The sequence below is a fragment of the Salmo trutta genome, chromosome 3, assembly GCF_901001165.1.
Source record: "Salmo trutta chromosome 3, fSalTru1.1, whole genome shotgun sequence".
NCBI classification, from domain to species: Eukaryota; Metazoa; Chordata; class Actinopteri; order Salmoniformes; family Salmonidae; genus Salmo; species Salmo trutta.
Window position 1 is genome coordinate 54,627,127 of NC_042959.1, and position 22,632 is coordinate 54,649,758.

The following is a 22,632-nucleotide window of genomic DNA, read 5'->3' on the forward strand; positions in this document are numbered from 1 at the left end:
TCGGCACAGCTGTGGGAGGGCAGAGGGAGACACCGTGTCAATTATGAAACATCTCAACTCATTCAGGGAGCAGCTAGTCTCTATCCCCGTGCCCATCAGCAGCACACTCTCTCGCTGCGTCTCTCTCTACCACTCACTCAGCTGGGGAAGAGGAGTGGAGGAAGGAGGGAGATTGTATGGGGGACAACAGAAGGAGTGTGGATCGGGAGGTTGATCCCCTTGTCTTCTTTCCTCTGTGACCACTGATAAACGCAAGTACTGGATAGGTGTCCTGTCCACCATATTGCCATGCTTTTATACTGAACCAAAACGTAAACGCAACACACAACAATTTCAAAGATTTTACTGAGTTACAGTTCAGATAAGGAAATCAGTCAATTGAAATAAATTCATTAGGCCCTAATCTATGGATTTCACATGACTGGGAATACAGATATGCATCTGTTGGTAACAGATACTTTAATAAAAAAGGTAGGGGCGTGGATCAGAAAACCAGTCAGTATCTGGTGTGACCACCATTTGCTTCAGGCAGCGTAACATCTCTTTCGCATAGATCAGACTGTTGACTGTGGCCTGTGAAATGTTGTCCCACTCCTCTTCAATGGCTGTGTGAAGTTGCTGGATATTAGCGGAACACGCTGTCGTGCACATCGATCCAGAGCATCCCAAACATGTTCAATGGGTGACATGTCTGGTGAGTATGCAGGCCATGGAAGAACTGGGCCATTTTCAGCTTCCAGGAATTGTGTACAGAACCTTGTGACATGGGGCCGTCAAATATCATGCTGAAACATGAGGTGATGGTGGCTGATAAATGACACGACCATGGGCCTCAGGATCTCAGCACGTTATCTCTGTGCTTTGAAATTGCCATCGATAAAATCCAATTGTGTTTGTTGTCCGTAGCGGCCCATACCATATCCCCACCGCCACGGGGCACTGTTCACAACGTTGACATCAGTAAACCGCTCACCCACAACGCCATACACGTGGTCTGCAATTGTGAGGCCGATTGGACATACTGCCAAATTCTCTAAAACCACGTTGGAGGCGGCTTATGGTAGAGAAATTAACATTCAAATGTCTGGCAACAGCTCTCATGCCAACTGCACGCTCCCTCAAAACTTGAGACACCTGTGGCATTGTGTTGTGTCCCCAGCACAAGGTGCACCTGTGTAATGATCGTGCTGTTTAATCAGCTTCTTGATATGCCACAGCTGTCAGGTGGATAGATTTTCTATATTGCCAAGTAATGCTCCCTAACAGGTAAGTAAACAATTGTGTGCAGAACATTTGAGAAATGTGTGCATATGGAACATTTCTGGGATTTTTAATTTCGGCTCATGAATCCAACACTTTACATGTTGCGTTTATATTTTTGTTCAGTGTAGATGCTCTTCAGATCTGGAGGAGAGGAGCTGTTCAAAACATTGAGCCTGTTTATGTGAAGAGAAGTAGATCTTACAGAGTAGGGGTAGGCAACCCTGTTCTGTTTCAGGCACCACACCTGACTAACTGAGCTGATTGATCAGTTCAGTGATTGCCTAAATTCAACACACCTGGTCTTCCAGGTCGGTTAAATCAAAAACATGAAGTGCTTGCGGCACTCCAGGAGCAGGGTTGCCTAACTCTGTTCTAAAGGGTGATGCTTTGTCATTACTGTATCTGTACTGCATGATCACTGTTTCCCTCCTCTACAGCTGCTCAGATGGCACAAAAAAACACCCCTCCCCACCCAAGACATAATCGCCCCTCATCCCTCTCAATAACATCCTCCTGGTCAATCTCCATGGGCAGAGAAATCCCCCCTCCCGCCAGATTACAGTGCTGGCAGCCTAGGATTAGGGCTTAAATGACATCAGGATGAATAGATGCTGTTATCATTTTTCCTCATATGCATTTGCAGCTGCTGCATAAGAGCCTAAGCAGCAAAACAACCACAAAGACCATCTCTCCCCTGTAGCACTTTGCCCTAGACCCCTCACCAAACAAAAGCTGATTGTTTTGCTTTGAGGTGTGGTTTTCTGTCCGACATATGAAATATGGCTTTAGTTATTTTTTATGCAAGCATAAAATGATTACCCCGAAATATGTTTAGAGTAAGATAGGAAGGAAAGAGAATATTCTGAACTATTTCCCAGGATAATATGACCATTGTCATGCTCTAGTCTAGATATTGTAGTCACTCCCGGAAATAATACAAATCTATAAATTCAATCAAGTGTAAGCACGAAATCCAACATTTTGTTCAGAATAAAATGAATTACTTAAAACAGACATCACTTAATACAAAAACAATTTATTAGACATTGTCCAGGTCCATGTACCAACAGGCCTGAATAAACAATAAAAACAACGCTACAAACTTCCAAGAACAAAGATAACTCAAATCTACACAAAGTTTATTGTTAAAAATACATGACCATAAAACTAAAAAATACACGATGTAAAGAGGGTTCTCATCATGTGATACAACAGACTGGAAAGACCTTGAATGAGGAAGTGTGTGAGAGCGTGAGAGACGCTGTGTGTATGTGATCTTCTACCTGGGGGGGGGGGTAACAGTAACGCAGCAGTCACGTGGGCAGCGAATGAGAGAGGGGTGCTAGAGGGGTGTGCAGAGCTGAGAGGTAGCTAGCAGAGAGCAAGAGCAGTTCTAGAGAGGTAGCAGACAGACAGAGAAGGAGGCAGAGGTAGTAGAGAGGTGTAGAGGGGTGTTAAAATGAATGGAGATGGATGAAGAGAGGTAGCGCTAGGTAGCGCTAGCGGCTACATTATCAGCACCAGAACAGCTAGAAGCCCACTCCACCACTGAGGAAGAGCACGTGGTTTTTAACTAGAACTATATCACCATACCTAGCTCACTAAAAGGATGGCTGAAGGTCAGTGGGATATTAGGCCTGTGTGTGAGCAGCCTCCAGTGTACTAGAGCAGGGTTCAGCTAAGTGTGTGAGTAGTACAGTGCTATGCCTGGCTGGTGGGGGCTATGGGTACGAGTTATGGGCCCTCTGGACACCCCCATCGATCGGTGGTTTGACCCATGTGATAGGAGGGGGGGGGGCGAGCAGACAGTCAAACACCTGTCTCTGCTGTACGCACATTCTGCTCTTCTGACACACCAACAACGAACACACAAACATGAACACACACTTTGGACTACAGTGTTTAGCTTCAGAAGAGCAAAGTGGAGAGGTAGATTCTCAGTGAGTAGAGTGTGTGTGTGAGGGGAGGGTTACTGGCCCCCTCTGTGTGTCGAAGGAACCTTCATGATCCCATTCATTACAGTACACAACACACGTCCCTAAACGATCAACTAGCCCTCAAACCAAACTAGCTCCCCCTGGTGTTGTGTTGGGGGAAGATGTGAGGGAGGGGGAGGAAGAGAGGGGGAGTTGGTGTTGCGCTGAAGGAGAGGAAGAGACTACTGTGTCATTCTAAAAAGGTGAGAGGGAAAAGTGGGAGTTTTCCGATTTCCTCCAGGAATATCAGCTTCATATTCTTTTAAAATAGAGAACACACACACAATAAATTCTTAAAAATGACTGGGAGGAGTCCATCTGATCTGCCCCACAGCAGACTGAGGAGAAAACAGTGTTCTTACTAGGAGGGCCAGAGCCACAGCCCCCTTGACGCTGTGCCCTGAGAGAGGGAGGTGTGTGTGTGTGTGTGTGTGTGTGTGTGTGTGTATGTGTGTGTGTAAGCCAGGAGGAGTTTTTGGAGTTGAGAGAACACCCAGCCAGTAGCAAGGCCATCAATGAGCTGAGGTTTTATAAGAGGTGAGTGTGTGTTGGTGTGTGTTTGCTTGGGGGCAGGGATCTTAGCTGTCAGCAACTCGTGCTGGGGCTGCCGCTTGAGGTCCCACAGACGCTGGGGGCATACCATCAGCCTGTACAGGCGAGGGGCCAGGGTCTGAGGACAGAGAACACACTGGTTTGAGAATGGGACACACCAACACACACACTTTCTGGCTGAGTAGGATCTGGAAGGCGGGTACGGATAGTGTACTCACACATGCCGTTGGGAGCGCCAGGGTGGCGGGGACCCATCATGGGAGGCATGCTGCCAGTGGGGGGGCCGCCAGGCATCATGCGTCCTGGTAAGGGTTGACCGGGCCCTCCCATTGGTCCTAAAACAGAAGGAGAGGCTTGGTGAGACTCTTGGCCTATCACAGAATCAGTGTGCTGGAACATGTTTTTGAAAACAGACTAATGTTTCCTAGCTGATATTTGGTGTTATTCCCTTGGATATAGTTCCAGGACTTTGGGGTCTTTGTGTGATTCTTTGCTGAGAGATGGTGTGCTCCAGTGTGTGTGTGTCCTTACCTGTCTGTTGCGGGTGGTGGGGACCCATGGGGTGGAACCCGGGGCCGGGGGGGCCATGTCCGGAGTGCATGGCGGGAGGGGGTCCGTGGTGGGGGGGTCCGTGGTGCATGCCTGGCCCCGGGGGGCCATGGTGGGGTGCGGGGCCCTGGGCCGCTGCGTTGGCCTGCTGCTGCTCCATCTGCTGGCGGGCCTTCATCTCAGCATACTTCAGCTGCTCCATGTGGAAGGCCTGGCGCTCCGTCAGCAGCTGCTGCCTCTGCAACTCCAACTAGAGGGGGGGGGGCCCATCATTTTATCATACTATTAATCCAGATTATCATTCCCCTTCGCTTCTCAAAAGCCCACAAGTATAAGGATGATCATTACTCATAGTATCACTTTGAAAAGTGAATCATGTCAATAAAGCTAACTTAATTAGAGAGAGAGAGGATGATACACCAAGTCAATAGTGGTATATGGTGCAGGGTGACGATACAGAAACAGCTTCCTTTCATGGATTGATAAATCAAAGAATGAAGGAGAGGAATAAGAAGAGAAAGGAAATAATTCAAACGAATATAAGCCATAAAGACAAGCTGATCACGATAGCGGACATTATGACAGAGGGGAAGAGCGGAACAGCGGGAGAGGAAAAGCGATGGAATGAGACTGTGGGGAGGAAGAGAGGGGGCAGTGAAACAGGACCACTCTGGAAGCAGGAAGGAGAGAGGGAGCAATGGCTGGAAATGTCGATAAAGGGATTGATTTGCATGCAATAAACCACTAACACGCTCTCTGACACGGAATCAATGGGGGGAATTCCATTACCAGAAACCCTACAGAGACACAGGGATGGAGAGATGTGGAAAAAGAGATGGAAGGAGGTGAGGAAGTCTATTCCCTGTGTGTGCCCTGGTAAGTACATTTGTAGAGGAGGAAGAGTATGGAGTACTAAAGACAGTGAGGCGTGCCCTCATTTAGTGTTTGTATATATGCGTGTGTGTGTTTAAGACGGAGACACGGTGTGTGTATGAGTGTGTGTTACCCAGTGTTTACAGCCTGTGGTAGCGGTAGGAGGGAGGCAGCCTGGGTGCTGGTCCAGAGAGTTATGTAACGGCTGGCTGGCTTTTTCACGCACTATTTATCAGGCTGCTCAACTAGGCTGTGGTCCGCAGCAGCTCCACGCTTTACACTCCTGACACACGCACAGCCTGACTTTCCACTGGACTAGAGGCCCACTATCTACCCAGCAGTTAGTTGACTAGCTTATTGTATTGCTCTTACACCATGTGTATCCAAATGGGCACAGCAACGATGACTGACCCCTCCCCAAGTGCTTTCCCTTCATATGCTTGTATGCTCTTTATTCTGGTGTATTAATGCAAATGTCGTATATTGACACTTCACTTCCTCTGTTTATGTTGTAGATATAGGTCCACTCCCAAAACCATCTATTTGTTCAGCCAAGTTACCCATCGGTCGTCAGCTATCCCTCACACATCTCTGAAATGCCTGGATGGGTGACAACTGACACTGATATATATACCGCTACAGTTCAGATGCATATCCAATCCTTTCACATCCCCAAGGGGTCTGAAACTACAAGCACCTTCAACCCGCATGCCGTCTCCCATTGAACTACATTTACCACAATTCACCTCGGGGCCACTACTTACAGCCTCTTTCTCTCGGTCCATGATGGTCTCCAGCTCCTCAAAGTGTCTGAGCTTGATCTCCAGCTTCTTCATCTGAGTCTCCACCAGCAGAGCCACCAGAGACTTGATCTTCCTCTCCTCCACCGCCGCCAGGTGCTACAGGGAAAGCGAGGAATACAGAGGAAGGAGATGTAACGGAAATATAAAGCGTCGCCTTACGGCCAAGCGTAGCGCAAGAGCTTCTGAGCCGTGGGCAAAACTGACACACCGATCAATGAGAGATGCTACACCGGCAGCGCAAGCACAGCATGAGTGAATGGAGCTGGAGCTGCCGAAGCATCTGCCAAGGCTTCAGGTCTATTTCATGCATTTCGTTCAAGCTTCCCCAACTGAAAAGCCGGCTCTCGCTTTTGATATCTGCCTCCGTTTGCTACTTCTGGTTTCGAACGCCAAAAACAGAGCATAACGAAAAATAGCGCTATGCTTGCGGTGTAGTTTCGGGGTTCGATATACAAAGTGCTATCCCTTGGCCCTCTGGAAGAAGCACACCTTGGCCTTGGTGGCAGCTGAGGCGAGGGCAGCAGCGGCTGCAGTGGCAATGTTCCCATCCCCCCCGTCCGGCACTAGCTTCTTCCTCTCCTCTTCCTCCATCGCTCCCTGCTCCTCCTTCTCTTTGTCCTCCTCTGAGGTCTCCATGGCCACCTCCTTGTCTTTGTCTGAAAACATTGCGAAAACATTGAATAAACATTATCATTCAGGTCGATGCAGGACTTCTACAAACCAAATACAAAATGTATATTCTGCTTTGATCTACTCTACCTGCTGTAGCCTTGCCCTCTCCTCCCTCACTCTCTCTCTCCTCCCGTTCAGACGGTTCGGCCGTCTCGCTCTTCACCTTCTCTCCCTCGGCCAGCTTCTCAGCAGACTCACTGGGCTTCTCCGCCTCGTCCTTAGACTCAGCCTGAGACAACAGAGACAGGTAAGACTGTGGTGTTACACAGCTGATTATATTTACAGTGCCTTCGGAAAGTATTCAGACCCCTTCACTTTTTCCACATTGTAGTACGCTACAGCCTGATTCAAAAATGGATTCAATAAATAAAATTCCTCAACAATCTACACACAATACCCCATAATGCCAAAGCGAAAACAGGTTTTTAGAAATGTTAGCAAATGTATAAAAAAATAAAAAACAAATACCTTATTTAGATAGGTATTCAGACCTTTTGCTATGAGACTTGAAATTGAGCTCAGGTGCATCCTGTTTCCATTGATCATCCTTCAGATGTTTCTACAACTTGGAGTCCACCTGTGGTTTATTCAATTGATTGGACATGATTTGGAAAGGCACACACCTGTCTATATAAGGTCCCACAGTTGACAGTGCATGTCAGAGCAAAAACCAAGCCATGAGGTCAAAGGAATTGTCCGTAGAGCTCCGAGACAGGATTGTGTCGAGGCACAGATCTGGGGAAGTGTACCAAAACATTTCTGCAGCATTCAAGGTCCCCAAGAACACAGTGGCCTCCATCATTCTTAAATGGAAGAAGTTTGGAACCACCAAGACTCTTCCTAGAGCTGGCTGCCCGGCCAAACTGAGAAACCGGGGGAGAAGGCCCTTGGTCAGGGAGGTAACCAAGAACCAGATGGTCACTCTGACAGAGCTGTAGCATTCCAGAAAGACAACCATCTATGCAGCACTCCACCAATCATGTCTTTATGGTAGAGTGGCAAAACAAAACCACTCCTCAGTAAAAGGCACATGACAGCCCACTTGGAGTTTGACAAAAGGCACCTAAAGACTCTCAGACCATGAGAAACAAGATTCTCTGGTCTGATGAAACCAAGATTGAACTCTTTGGCTTGAATGCCAAGCATCACATCTGGAGGAAACCTGTCACCATCCCTACGGTGAAGCATGGTGGTGGCAGCATCATGCTGTGGGGATGTTTTTCAGCGGCAGGGACTGGGAGACTAGTCAGGAAGTATTGAGTAAAGGGTCTGAAGACTTACGTAAATGTGAAAATAAAAATAACTTTTTTTTAAACACTTTTGGAAAAAAATTCTAAAAACTTGTTTTTGCTTTGTCATTATGGGGTATTGTGTGTCAACTGATAAGATTCTCTTTTTTTTCAATTTTAGAATAAGGCTGTAACGTAACAAAATGAGGAAAAAGTCAAAAAGGTCTGAATACTTTTGAATGCACCGTATATACAGGTCACACAGAACTGAGAAACACAAATGTAGGTGATATAGACCCGAGAAATACCAAACCGAAAACTATAGCCAGACAGCTCTCAATTACTAAGGAGAAAAATATACAAAACCGAACCAGGGTCAAAGCTAACGCCCTGCATTTCAATAAGCCTGCAGTAAAGCCACCAGGACTAGAACCAGGGTGGACAGGCGATGGCTAATGAAGGTTAATGAACATTTCAGCCTCTACTGTGGTCACTGATGCATGGCTGACTCCTGCTAATGTTATCTGTGGTGTTGCATTTGCCCCGTGGCCTTCCTAAACACAGAGATAGGGTGGGAGGATGGATGGAGAGAGAGAGAGAGAGGAATAGAGTAAGCGAAAGATAGAAGGAGAGTAGTAATTGGAGGGGCAGACTGTACGACTGCCAGCTTTAAAAATAAAGTTTAAAAACGGTTTGATGTCTTCTGTGCAGATATGAATGTATCCTACAATGATGAGATAGATGTTCTTCGTTTTATTATCTCATACTGTGTTCAAGCACGTTCGATCTTGCCATCTTGTTTCAAAAGGACCACAATGGAAATAAGTCCCAGACTTTGTGCGTTATCCTCCATGATTTTACTCATGTACATAAACTCAACAAAAAAAGAAACGTCCCCTTTTCAGGACCCTGTCTTTCAAAGATAATTCGGAAAAATCCAAATAACTTCACTGTAAAGTGTTTAAACACTGTTTCCCATGCTTGTTCAATGAACCATAAATAATTAATGAACATACACCTGTGGAACAGTCGTGAAGATACTAACAGCTTACAGACGATAGGCAATTAAGGTCACAGTTATGAAAACTTAGGACACTAAAGAGGCCTTTCTACACCAAAAGAAAGATGCCCAGGGTCCCTGCTCATCTGCGTGAACGTGTCTTAGGCATGCTGCAAGGAGGCATGAGGACTGCAGATGTGCCAGGGCAATAAATTGCAATGTCCGTACTGTGAGACGCCTAAGACAGCGCTACAGGGAGACAGGATGGACAGCTGATCGTCCTCTCAGTGGCAGACCACGTGTAACAACACCTGCACAGGATCGGTACATCCAAACATCACACCTGCGGGACAGGTACAGGATGGCAACAACAACTGCCTGAGTGACACCAGGAACGCACAATCCCTCCATCAGTGCTCAGACTGTCCGCAATAGGCTGAGAGAGGCTGGACTGAGGGCGTGTAGGCCTGTTATAAGGCAGGTCCTCATCAGACATCACCGGGAACAACGTCGCCTATGGGCACAAACCCACCGTCGCTGGACCAGACAGGACTGGCAAAAAGTGCTCTTCACTGACGAGTCGCGGTTTTGTCTCACCAGGAGTGATGATCGGATTCGCATTTATCGTCGAAGGAATGAGCGTTACACCGAGACCTGTACTCTGGAGCGGGATCGATTTGGAGGTGGAGCGTCCGTCATGGTCTGGGGCGGTGTGTCAGCATCATCGGACTGAGCTTGTTGTCATTGCAGGCAATCTCAACGCTGTGCGTTACAGGGAAGACATCTTCCTCCCTCATGTGGTACCCTTCCTGCAGGCTCATCCTGACATGACCCTCCAGCATGACAATGCCACCAGCCATACTGCTCGATTCTGTGCGTTATTTCCTGCAAGGCAGGAATGTCAGTGTTCTGCCATGGCCAGCGAAGAGCCCGGATCTCAATCCCATTGAGCACGTCTGGGACCAGTTGGATCGGAGGGTGAGGGCAAGGGCCATTTCCCCCCAGAAATGTCCGGGAACTTGCAGGTGCCTTGGTGGAAGAGTGGGGTATCATATCACAGCAAGAACTGGTAAATCTGGTGCAGTCCATGAGGAGGAGATGCACTGCAGTACTTAATGCAGCTGGTGACTACACCAGATACTGACTGTTACTTTTGATTTTGACCCCCCCCCTTGTTCAGGGACACATTCAATTTCTGTTAGTCACATGTCTGTGGAACTTGTTCAGTTTATGTCTCAGTTGTTGAATCTTGTTATGTTCATACTAATATTTACACATGTTAAGTTTGCTGAAAATAAACACAGTTGACAGTGTTTTTTGCTGAGTTTATATGGCTTTTTCAAGTTACGTGAGATGTTTTTTTTTGTGGTGGAATTAATAACCTATGCTAAAGACCTCTCATCCCTGGGCCGTCTCACCTTGTCAGGCTGCTGGGAGTCGGAGTCTGTGTCCATCTTCTCGGTCTCTGCTGGCTCTACAATGACAGAGAGAGAGGGAGGGGCTTAGAGTAGAGGGATAGACAAAGAACAAGACATTTCTCAGAGAAAATCATCCCAAACAGATTACGCATCGTAAGTAGACGCTCGCCGTGACTCAGACATTATGGTGGTTAGGAATGACAGTGTGCATTTGTGTGTGTAGGTGCGTGGGTATGTGCAAATGTGGGAGAACGTGAGCGAGTCGATGCGGAGTGAGAGTCCATGAAGGTGTGTGTTTGAAAAAGCACGTACGCATGTGGGTACGTTTTTTACTATGCGAGTATTGACCTGTATGAGAGATGGTAGATTGCTTTGGGGAGGGTATTGAATGCATTTAGGCCATTTATTGGTTGTTGATGCGTGTATGTGTAACATGCATTTATTCATGTGTAATTGCCGATTGAGCGATTGCTGTGTGTGTGTAGCGGGCATTGAGGCCGTGGCACATGGCATAGTGTGTTGACCCAGTTTCAACCCCTCCCCCCACGCCCCATCTGCCGTTCTAATCCACTGGACGCCACGACAGCCCAGCACATAGACATATAACACGCTCTGAAGAAACCTCTACGTCACCCCCCCCCCTATTGGCCATCTAGATTTCAGCTGGCACCTCAAAATGTTCTGGTGAGAATACACATCTGGGTTTACCCACACGAGCACACACACACATGCAGGAGGTAGGTATAAGGTCTAGGTGACCTGCGGACAGCTGGCTACTAGCATCCTCGCCCTAACCTAACCTAACCTAACCGGGGCGGCAGGTAGCCTAGTGGTTAGAGCGTTGGACTAGTAACCGAAAGGTTGCAAGATCGGATCTGCCGTTCTGCCCCCGAACAAGGCAGTTAACCCACCGTTCCTAGGCCATCACTGAAAATAAGAATTTGTTCTTAACCGACTTGCCTAGTTAAATAAAGATAAAATAAATAAAACCTGTTAGCTGTGGCCTGTGTGTCTTGGCTATTTGCTGCCCTCCACTGGTAACACTCAGTACTCCATCTAAATGTGGGGGTGTGTATCTGGGTGGGTATTTAGTGTGTGTGAGTGAGTATTGCATGCGTGAGTATGTTTGATGTATGTGATGAGAATGTTTTTGTATGTTTATATGAAGGCCTGTGTGTTTACACAATTCTATATGTATTGCTATTTGATACTGTGACTTTACTGAGATTCTATGTTCCAAACATATCGCTCACCATATGTCTTCTGCAGAGGGACAAGACAGCCATGAGAAAACACGTTTGATCAGCCATGGAAATAAAAGCGCTGATATCAAATTGGCTCCCTATTTAAAAAGATGGAGAACGAGCTATGAAGGAAAAATATTGGAGTTTTGGTGCAGGTACAACCAACTGTGAAAGTTTTTGAGTACGCACGAGAGTATTTTTTATCTACCTTTGCTAATGTGCGAATGTGTGTGTACGTGTATCTGAATGCGTGTGTTCTGTTCTGAGTGTGTGTGTGTGTTACCGGTCTTCTCGGGCTCCTCGGGGGCGGTTCCTGCGATGCCGCTGCTCTCCAGGCCATAGGCGGGGTCTACCTTGCCCGTGCTGCGGGCCGCCTCCTGCACCTTCTTCACATGAGCCTCCACCAGCTCTGCTGGCACCTCCTCACGCACACGGCTAAACTCCTCTAGAGAGAGAGGGAGACACTGTAGTTAGCTACAGACTCACACCATGTGATAGTCCCTCCAAACACACAGATATGTTCAAACACACAGCGATATTAGACACACACACACAACCGTATCATTACAACACACTACATGCAGCGTGATATTACATACAAATGAAAACACATTTGTGAATAAACACATTGTGATATAACACCCTTGCAAATGACCCACACAGCCAGTCCCCACAACACGTACCCAGGGCTGCCCTGGCGGCGGCGGAGGCCACACGGGGGTCCACCACGGAGGCCAGGAAGGCCACGGTGCTCATGACGGGGTTGCCTGACTGGCTGAAGGGTACAGGCTGGTAGGCCAGGGGGCCCAGGGACGACTCAGAGTTCTCCAGGTAGGGGTCCTCGATGGGCAGACGCAGGAAGTGCAGGATACACTCGTCCTGAGTGCGCGAACCAACGTGCTCCGACACCTTGTTCCAGTCGTCCTTGTACATCTCCAGAGCCTGGTAGGGAGGAGATAGAGGAATGAGAAGGGCTCTGATAGGCTGGTAGGTTTTAGATTATGTTTGCGATTGGTCAGCTGGTCTGTTGTGACTGACGTACCTCCAATAGGAGCAGAGTCTCCTGCTCGGTCCACTCCCGGCCGCCGCTGGTTCCTTTACTCTTGGGGTTCTTCTTGGAGTAGAGGTCGTTACGCAGGCCAAAGTTCTGCATGTCAGAGGGCTTGTCTTTGCCCTTCTCTGGGAAGTTGAGCATCTGCTGGCCGGAGGGGATCTAGAAGGACGGAGGAGAGACAGGGGAGGAGGTTGAAAGGAATCACACTGTGGTCAGAGGATGCAGTGAATACTCTCACACAATCACTCAACATTTGTAACCCACTAAATCATCAACATCAATGGTTACAGACACACAACGCCAGTATATGTATTTGGATATAATTCGCTATCGGCACCAACAGGCTTGGGTTTAAAGACCCTTCCCCTACTCCCTCAGTATCCAACGACCTGAAAGGACTGGATAGGTGAAAGCAATGTGACCAAAGCTCCATGTAGTTGTCTAACCTGTGGGGGCCGGTGGTGCATCGGCGTCAGGCCAGAGGGGGTGTCAGCCAGCACGTTGAAGTGGGGGGTGGGCGGGGGGCCCATGGGGAGGGGCCGGCTCTCAGCATCCACCTGGTAGTTCACCAGCCCCCACTGCTCCAGGAAGGCATGCACCCTAGTAGAGAGACATGACAGTTAGATACATGCAAAGAATATACTCCACAATCATCACTCTTGATCAGTGATTTAGAGCAAGACAAAACGGTCCAACTAAACCTGGGTCGTATTCATTAGGCACCAAACAAGAAATCTGACTGGAACAGTAAGGGACAACCTAAACTAGTCCTATAAAAACAAAACACGCATGTTACAAAGCGTTTCGCATACGGTGTGCCCTGACGAACAATGTCCTAGCTTCTGCCCTAAGGAATCCATTTCATGTTGACCCCTTGACCTTTCACCTCATGACGGCACACACGTCTCCGGTCAGGTTCCTGCGGCAGGAGGTGGAGGTCAGGTACTCCTGGGGGTTGAGCCGGTACGTGTCGATCATGAAGTTACGGTAGGCCAGGTATCTGACAGGGACAAACACATTTTACAAACAAACCACTGAATCGTCGGGAACAAATAAGGACGTAATGTGTTAGATAGAAATGGGTGTGTGTGTACGATGAACAATTCTTTGCGAAAGTGTGCGTCTGCAGTTCTTTAATGGGTTGAGTGAGTTGTGTGTGGGGCAGTGTTCTTTGCTGACTCACATTTCTGGGGACTTGGACTTGTTCTTGCCGTTGAAGAACTCCGGCAGTGCACGCCTCTCAATCTCATGGATACTGAAGGGGGGGAGATAAACACAGACACAAACATAAAACACAGCCCAACACCCCCACCCAAGACACTACCCACACACTAAGAACAGTGGGCCCATCCTCACCAGTTGTAGTCGAACCAGGCGGCGTAGCTGGGGATGATGATGTGGTGGGTCTGCTCGGTCACGTTGTCCTCGCTGGAGTCGATGAGGCGGTTGACCTCGGCCTTGCCCTGCTCCTCCTCCTCCTGCAGGGGGAGACAGAGTCACACAGATGAGATCAGGTCAACATAGGCAAGCAAGGAGCAGAATTTTGCCTAGGGGGTAGGTTTCTATTATATATATGAATGGAGGATAAATGTCAGAAATGAAGGATTTCCAGATTAATCAGGGATAATCCCATCCCAAATGTAGGAGAACTGAATCAGAATGAGACTGGGTCTGGTGCTACTTTACTGCTTACAGAGCAGGACCAGGTTTCTCAAAAACATCTTACGGCTAAGATCATCGTTAGAACCTTCATAGGGAGCATCGTTAAATCTCAGAGGTGTTTCCCCAAAACCATCATTAATAACGTTGCACTTGAAAACGCTCCTAATCTAATGCATGCCAATCGTAGAACAGGGAAGTGCGTCGTCAGATGCTTTATTTGCACTCCCGCGTCACTTCTAGACCTCCGCTAAACATAGACTGATAAACCATGTGGGTCTATGTGACCGCCGATAACTTCAGAACAACGTTCACCACAAATACAAAACTTGCCAATATCTTTGCAATGGATACAAACAAGCGACATATAAAAACTCAACTGAGTTCTATTTTGCTACTCGTAGGCTACTGTCTAATTTGCCTCAATATATTTCATGATGTGTAGCCTAACAATGTGCCAAATTGGGGACTTAGTGCATTGTCATTGGATAAGCATTATAATAAGCGGACTCAATATTTGCAGCCGTAGGTGGTAATAGGAGCTGATCCGTCATCAGTATTGTGAAATAATTATCATTTTAAGGAAAGATTTGAATGGAGAAAGCTGACCCGAGACAAGCACTACCTTTCTTTCAATCTTATCAGGCCTAAGTTCCATCGCTATCGAGAAACCGGGCCCAAATCCACAAATGGGTAGACATTTCTTCTAAACACTGACACCAGGTCAGATATTTTTCCAGCCCTCTTCTGGACATGCTAAGAAGCGGGAGTTAGGATAATCTGATCCTAGATCTATCAATGACGGCTATGGTTGTGGATGAATAGGGAACAGTTTACAATGAAGATGGAGAAGAAACCGCATTTAGAGGCAATCATTAAAGGTTTTTAAGGAAAAACGGGTGTTACCTTGCCTCCGGAGACCACAGAGTCATCCTCCAGATCATCTGGAAGACCGAGAGGGGACGTTATGACATCACTTTATCCATTGCTTGACTCAATACATCTCGGTGATTGACAGTTTAGATACTTAAACACTGAAATAGTTCTGCACACACACTTACCCAAATCAGCCACTGCCCCTCCCTTCACTGGGGTGTTCTCGCTATCTTTCTTAGGGTTCACTGAGGACAGGGAAGAAGGAAAAAAGGCTGAAGAATAGCCAGAGTATGGTAGGGGTGAAATACACTGACAGTAGCTATAGACTCTCTCCTCTTGTAAGCTCTCTTTTCAAAACAAGCCACGGAAATAGATACAGAGCAGGGAGGCGAGGTTGCAGAAGTGGCACATTGCAGGTGGGACTAGGTCCAAAAAGACAATTTTTAGTTGAGTGTGTTTGGCTTAGAGCACTCTCAGCTCAAATAGCACTCCATTCAATGCACCACTGAAGAAAGTCTCCCCCGGGCAATTCCCTGCCATCTTGGCAAGGACAGAGTGTACGTGTGTAACTAATTCAGAGAAGAACAAACTGCAGTTACTACAGAGATGATTAAACTGCAAGTCAAGGGGGGGGGGGGGGGCACGGGGAGGTAGGGGTGAGAAAGAGGACAGAGTGAAGGATCGAGAGGGAGGAGAGCAGATGTGGGAGAGGGAGACAACGAGAGTGATGAGTTCGACAATCAACTGACCGTTCTTGGGCAAAGTAACCTCCTCCATGCTGGGAACAGGCGAGGGGTCCTCCATGTCCTTGGTCAGGTCCTCTTCCTCCTCCTCCTCCTCCTCGCCACGGTGTCCACGACGCTTCCAGTGAGACCCAGGGTTCCTGGGGACAGGAGAAGAGGTCAAAAAGTCAGTGAAGTTTGCCAAAGACACTGATCCAGGGTCAGTTTAGTGTTTTTCTCCCTAATGGCTAAGGTTATGATTTGGGAAGGTTAAGCTGGTCCTAGATCTGTAGTTATTAGGGGACTCACCCCTTCTTGCCGCCTTTCTTGCGGGACTCGGCTGGGGTGGTCGGGGGAGATGGCGAGCGCCTCCTCTTCTTCCCGGCGGCGTTGGCCTTGCGCTCCTTACGATCGGGTGTACGGGAAGACTGATCAGAACCACGAGGGATGGCCAGATGAGAGAGAGAGAGAATGAGAAGATGGAACAGTCTCACACAGAGGGGAGCAGGGGAGGAGGAGAAGAGGGAGGATGTGGTGGTGAGGAGAGGAGAGCTTGAAAGGATGGGTGAGACGACACAGACAAGAACAAGACAACAATCCACCGTGCAGAGCCCTGTGGTGCAGCAACTCACTGAGACACACACTTCCTAAGAATCCATAAGACACACCCCAGAGTTTGGCCTACCTCCTCCTCCTTCGGGAAGATCCTCTGGCGGAAGCTCACAGTCTTCTTGTTCTCGTCCACCTCATAGTCTTCCTCATTCATCCACTCGTTGAAGGCGTCGGTGTCCAGGACCCACTTGGCATGCACCTAGGAGAGGAGGAGAGGGGTCGAAACCAATCCACTACTCAAGGGTGGTATTGTCTGCTAGTACTTTTCAGGCTGGAGGCGGGGGTTGATTTGGCCTATTATATATATAATATATATATAAATGAAACATTAAAACATGACTGGATGCTCGATCCTCACCTTCCAGGGCTTCTCAGAGATGGGTGGGTCCTCCACATCCCCTTCCACGTCGCTGGTGGACACCCAGGTGTCATAACTGACCGCACAGAGAAGAGGGGTTAAAGGTCAGTAAAAGGTCACAGTGGGTGGACGTGTAAGAGGGCAGAGTGAACCAGCAAAGCTGAAGTCTAACGGTGCCAGTCTCTCACCTGTCTGGGTACATGCCCCAGTGCACCAGCACCTGCTTGTCCTTACGCATGACCGGACGCAGCCACTCCTCTGCAAGACAAACACACACCTTGCTATCAGCGTACACACACATCCTCAAGTAATGCATACCGACTACTGTATTAATAATAGTATATTACTGTATACACACATTTCACTTTCTTTGAAACGTGATATGAGAGTAGAGTAAGCCCCAGTAACATGACCATAAGGAATTAGATTCAAAGACGACAGCACAATCCAACCCATACCAGTATGTATGTATGTATGTATGTATGTATGTATGTATGTATGTATGTATGTATGTATGTATGTATGTATGTATATATATATATATATATATATATATATATATATATATATATATATATATATATTTTTTTTTTTTTTTGTACATTCTCGTAATTTGGCAGATGCACTTATCCCAAGCGACTTACAGTAGTGAGTTCATACAGTTCTCTGTATTGGTCCCCCGTGGGAATTGAGCCCACAACCCTGGCGTAGCAAGCGCCATGCTCTACCAACTGAGCCTCATGGGATCAAGCAACAAAGTAGATGATATATACATTGCAAGGGGTGGCTTTATTTCCTTTCTCAGTAGAGCACATCACTTACCATCCTCCTGCTGGGTTGGAGAGGGGTAGATATGATGGGTGGCCTTAGACTTGTCCTCAGTGATGGAGCCCTAAAGGAAAGAAGTTAGGATTAGCTGACGATGCCATTTGAATGTCTGGCAAGTGGTGACACAATCCTACCATTGGTTGGTGCGATTTGGGTGGGCGTGTCTTACCTGGTGTCGCTTGATGATGTCCTTCAGCTTATTGGCCTGCTTCTGCTCCATGTCAGGCACCAGGAATACGGTCGGTCGAGTCAGGCAGTTATTCTGAACCAGGGTCTTCTCTACATTCAAGAACATCTCTACATTCCTGTCCATCCTGGAGGGGTTCTGCAGGTCAAACCTACGCCTGCACAGAAAGGAGGGATAGAACATGTTTTTGTTACTTACAGTCTCAACTCAACAGGGCATCCTTTTCCCCCCTCCCTCTCTTGAAGCAACCACTGCCTTCTTTGTGATTCCATAGGAGAAAGAACATTTCAACTATTCATTCTACAAATCATAAAAGTGATTAGTCCAAGGTGGGAATGATGCATTTTAAAGTATTCAATCAAGACCCTACTCACCAGCCCTGCTCGCTCTTGAACTTGTAGGTGGAGCCCAGGATGTGACACAGAGCACCCCCTGCCTTGAAGTCCAGGAAGCTCTTGGTCTGATGAGGCAACACAGAAGAAAAGGTGAGGGACGTTCACACAAGCTGGCTCAGATAGATAAAGACAGGGCAAACTACTGTGACACAAAATGTGCAGAAGTGATTGGGAAGCCCTCCAACCCTCTATAGCCCACTCTTCCCTTGCCCAAAAAAGGTCTAGGCTTCATTTCAATTTCACTGTGTGTGTAGGTCCCATCCCTGTCAGGTGTAAAGATGTGTGTGGAGGAGATACTCACAGGTAACTTGGTGAGGGCAGGGTTGTTGACCCTCCGCCCGAAAGCATCTTCCTGGAACTGAAGCAGCTGCACCACCAGCCCTGCCAGGGACTTATTGGAGGGAGAGTCTGCCTGTACATACTGAGACACCACAAGACCACTGTGTTAGTCAGGGCGACACACTCATGTGTGACAAAGGAGGGATCGAATATTGTGAGACCACGGAAGTGTTAGGCTACATGGTCAGACAAACACATGGCCAACGCAGGCACACACAAGATCTCATGAATAGATAGCTCATACTATAAGACCAAAACAGCAGCCTTTCTTAGAAAACAAAAGCAGGGTGATATTACGTCACTTTTTCTTTCAGTGAGGCATCTTCACTGGTCACTGAAAAGTGTCTCCCCGTCAAGAAATTAAATACAGCAGAAAATAGTTTACAGTAGCTAGCTAGCTACTTCTTTTCAATACATTTGTTTTGGGAAATCCACGACCACGCGGAGATGTTTTGCTGCTGCAAAGGCAGCCTTTGCTTGGTTATGTGTGGAACAGTTTGTCTCCAAGCTCAAAGTAGTTCAGAACACGAGATAGTCGAGGTTTCCCTTCAAAACGATGCAGATAATTAGCTAGACATAAATGTAAGACATCAATGGACCAATGATCCGTCTGCTATTATCTGGTCAATCACAATGTTACCAACCGTTACCGTAGCTAACGAACGTTAGTTACATCAAGTCCCGTGCCTTGCCGGATCACCTCAATGTTTACATCTATGATACCGTTTCAAAACATGCTAATTTAGTTATCTTACCTACCGAAGCTAGTTTTCGTTACGTTAGCTAGCCAGCTACGCTCAGATAGATAGAGTCAGATGAAAACAAAAGTAATTACGTTAGCTACCTTGATACCCTAGATGGGTAGCTTACACAAACAGACAACTCTTCAGCTAGTGTGTTGGCCGTGTAACAAAACAAACGAACGGTACGCTAAGGCTGTTCAGTTAGCAGCTAACGTTAGTTAGCCTAGCTATCTCTTGACATGTAATGTTCATGTAGTTGGGTAATGTTGTGATGGACATCTTAAGATGCATGAAGCTAACTATCTATTAATATCTAGTTTGCCACAAGTACCTAATAGGAGCGATAGATTGAAAGATATATCTAGATAGCACTTCCATTGTGCTAGAGACGCGTGCCTTGATGTTGGAAATCAAATGGAGGTTAAAACTAGCACTCGCTAACCTTTTTGTAATGTTTCCCGATCCATTGGCGCACCGAATCGATCTGAGAGACCGTTTCTGCGCTCTCCCAGTATTTCGAGGAAGGACCTCCATCTTTCTTACGGCCCACTGCAGTACCGACGCCCATAGGGCCGACTGCTGGTCCCCCTGAACCCGTTCCACCCGCTGCAGTTGCCGCTGTCGCCATTGTTTCTTGTCCTGTCCGCTGCTGTTACGCTTCTCAACCGCGTCACTCACCAAGCAAGTTTTCGAATAAAAAATGCGCATGCGCAGATCTGTAAATAATGCAAAGTTATTGAATCTCGCGATAAAGAGGGTTCATTTGGGAAGAGTCAGTGTGAAGGTCAGGGTTGGAAAAGTCGTACACATTATATTAGGAAATCTGTCGTTATGAACACATATGAATATAGTGGTCTCCATTTTGGGGATTTTCCTACTTTGAATAATACTTTTAAGATAAATTGGGCTAAACATTTCATAAAGAATCCTACTTAAATTTGGAATTTCATCCGTCATTATATCTTCTCCCGTTTTGGTGGCTTAAATTTTGTTACATTGTAACTATAACATTGATAAGATTCCTACACAATGATCTGCTTTTCTTAGACAAGTATTTTTAGCGTGGTCGTTAATATAAAAACATATTTTTTCCCCGCATAGGTATTTAATTTCGAACAATAAGGATATTTTGTATAGAAACAAGTCTTTATTTTTTAAGAACTGGTCAGATAATCATATCCTGCTGGTGAGTCAACTTTTTAATGCACAAGGATTGTTACTGAATTATGAGGATTTTTTTATCTCGTTACAATATCCCTGTTACACCTAGAGAGTTCCCGTAGTCTTTGATGCTATTCCATCTGGAACTCTCATGTTGTTTAGAGGTGTAGCCAGACCTCACCTTCTTGACCTACCCTCTCTTAATCCATTAAACTCTCCAATAGGAAACATTTGTTTCTCCTTCTCCCTCAGAACAACAGATCTGTATGTACTTTATTTCAAAGGTATATTGTATCCATTCCTTATGTCTCAACTTACTGGAATACATTTGTCAATAATATCTGTTGGGAAAAAGTATGGTTATTACCACACAAATGCCTACTTGTTAACAAGGTCAAAGAGGTCTCTTTCAGAATGATCCATAAGTATTGTCTTGCAAATCATTACCTGAAGAAACTCCAAAAAGACTAACATTAACTGTACTTTTTGTGTTGAACATCCAGAAATAGTTTTGCATTTATTTTGGCATAGTCTATATGTAAAGAAATCATGGAAAGATATTCATTGTTTTATAATTGTTAATATTCTTGATGACTTTTGTTTTTTATGGGAGAATGTGCTGCTCAGTTTCCTTAACTATAAAAAGGATAAAGGAAAAAAATGTACCTCATAAATGTAATTGTGCTAATGGGAAATTTTCATATTCAGAAATGTAAATTCACTATTAAAAAACACTATTCCGTGTTTTCTATAAGGAATTCGAGCAGTACATTAAGACCATTCTACATTTTTATAATAAGAAAGCTGTTAAAACAATCAATATGTGTGCATTTTTTAAGGTCTTTGTGTAATCTGTAATTTGTTGTACCCCCTAGCATATGTTATCATTGTCTGTTTGTATTCTTCTTGTATGTATACTGGTTTTTCTGCAATAAATAAAAATAAATACAAAATATAAATAATAATACAATAAAAAAAGTATAAAATAAAAGGTCAGGGTTCCATAGCGACAGGCAATACAACAGAAACTGGATAAGCAGCATGACTAGGTGGACTGGGGACGGGAACACCCTTACAAAAAAAGATTGCAGTTTTGAAACGTGCAGTAACTGCAGTTGACGGTGTTATTTTTGATGCAGTATTTGCAGCATACTGCAGTTATACTGCACTCTGACTGCAATCTTTTTTCGTAAGGGCAGCCAGGAGTCCTCAGGCCCGGTAGTCCTAAGGCATGTCCCTAGGGCTCAGGTCCTGCAGGAGGGTAGAGGGAGAGAGAGATGGTAGAATTAGAGGGAGCACCAGATAAGACAGGAGAATTACACCAGATAGGACAGACTGACCGTTTTCTCCCAGAACATAGACTATTGCAGCATAGATCCTGGAGACTGAGACTGGGGGGTCAGGGACACTGTGGCCTTGTCCGGCGATACCCCCGGACAGGACCAACCAGGCAGGATATAACCCCACCCACTTTGCCAAAGCACAGCATCCACGCTACTAGAGGGATATCAACAGACCACCAACTTACTACCCTCAGACAAGGCTGAGTATAGCCCACAAAGATCTTCCCCACCGCCCAAGCGAGCGCAAAACCGGACAGGAAGATCATGTCAGTGACTCAACCCACTCAAGTCAAGTATAGCGAAAAAAGCCTGGCACGACGTGACGCACCCCTCCTAGGGATGGCATGGGAGAGCATTAGTAATCCAGTGACTCAGCCCCCATAATAGGGTCAGAGGCAGAGAATCCCAGTGGAGAGAGGGGAGCCGGCCAGGCTGATACAGCAAGGGTGATTCGTCACTCCAGTGCCGTGCCGTTCACCTTCGCATCCCTGGGCCAGAAAACACTCAATCATAGGACCTACTGAAGAGAGCAGTCTTCAGTAAACACTAAAAGGTTGAGACCAAATCTGCATCTCTCACATGGATAAGCAGAACATTCCATAAAAATGGAACTCTATAGGAGAAAGCCCTGCCTCCAGCTGTTTGCTTAGAAATTCTAGGGTCAATAAGGAGGCCTGTGTCTTGTGACAATAGCGTACGTGTAGGTATGTACAGAAGGACCAAATCGTAGAGATAGGTAGGAGCAAGTCCATGTAATGCTTTGTAGATTAGCAGTA

At 46.5% G+C, this 22,632-nt stretch overlaps 1 protein-coding gene across 3 annotated transcripts; it reads right to left on the bottom strand.

Moving 5' to 3' along the window:
• Positions 1-2,279: 2,279 nt before the first annotated feature.
• LOC115179190 (SWI/SNF complex subunit SMARCC1) lies at positions 2,280-20,038 on the bottom strand. 3 transcript variants are annotated; one of them, XM_029740561.1, is made up of 26 exons: positions 19,795-20,038; positions 18,572-18,691; positions 18,250-18,335; positions 17,858-18,032; positions 17,683-17,752; positions 17,049-17,118; positions 16,861-16,936; positions 16,576-16,701; positions 16,200-16,318; positions 15,918-16,051; positions 15,354-15,413; positions 15,199-15,236; positions 13,990-14,111; positions 13,817-13,888; positions 13,520-13,633; positions 13,080-13,233; positions 12,622-12,792; positions 12,263-12,521; positions 11,863-12,024; positions 10,336-10,418; positions 6,776-6,917; positions 6,506-6,672; positions 5,978-6,112; positions 4,323-4,590; positions 4,010-4,126; positions 2,280-3,909 (listed from the first exon to the last, which is right to left on the bottom strand). In XM_029740561.1, exons 1-26 carry the CDS (start codon positions 19,978-19,980, stop codon positions 3,818-3,820), a joined length of 3,318 nt encoding a protein of 1,105 aa, XP_029596421.1. In that variant the 5' UTR covers positions 19,981-20,038; the 3' UTR covers positions 2,280-3,817. The 3 variants fall into 3 exon arrangements, with proteins under 3 accessions (XP_029596421.1, XP_029596430.1, XP_029596440.1); XM_029740570.1 differs by having other exon boundaries at positions 3,712-3,909; positions 16,200-16,294; XM_029740580.1 differs by having other exon boundaries at positions 3,712-3,909; positions 10,336-10,391; positions 19,795-20,037.
• Positions 20,039-22,632: the final 2,594 nt, after the last annotated feature.

Coding starts and splice junctions, on each gene's coding strand:
- LOC115179190 (XM_029740561.1), bottom strand. CDS start 19,980: ATGGCGACAGCGGCAACTGCAGCGGGTGGAACGGGTTCAGGGGGACCA. Junction 13,234..13,519: donor GACGTGTGTGCCGTCATGAG/GTGAAAGGTCAA, acceptor TCTCTCTACTAG/GGTGCATGCCTTCCTGGAGC. Junction 6,673..6,775: donor AGAGGGCAAGGCTACAGCAG/GTAGAGTAGATC, acceptor CAATGTTTTCAG/ACAAAGACAAGGAGGTGGCC.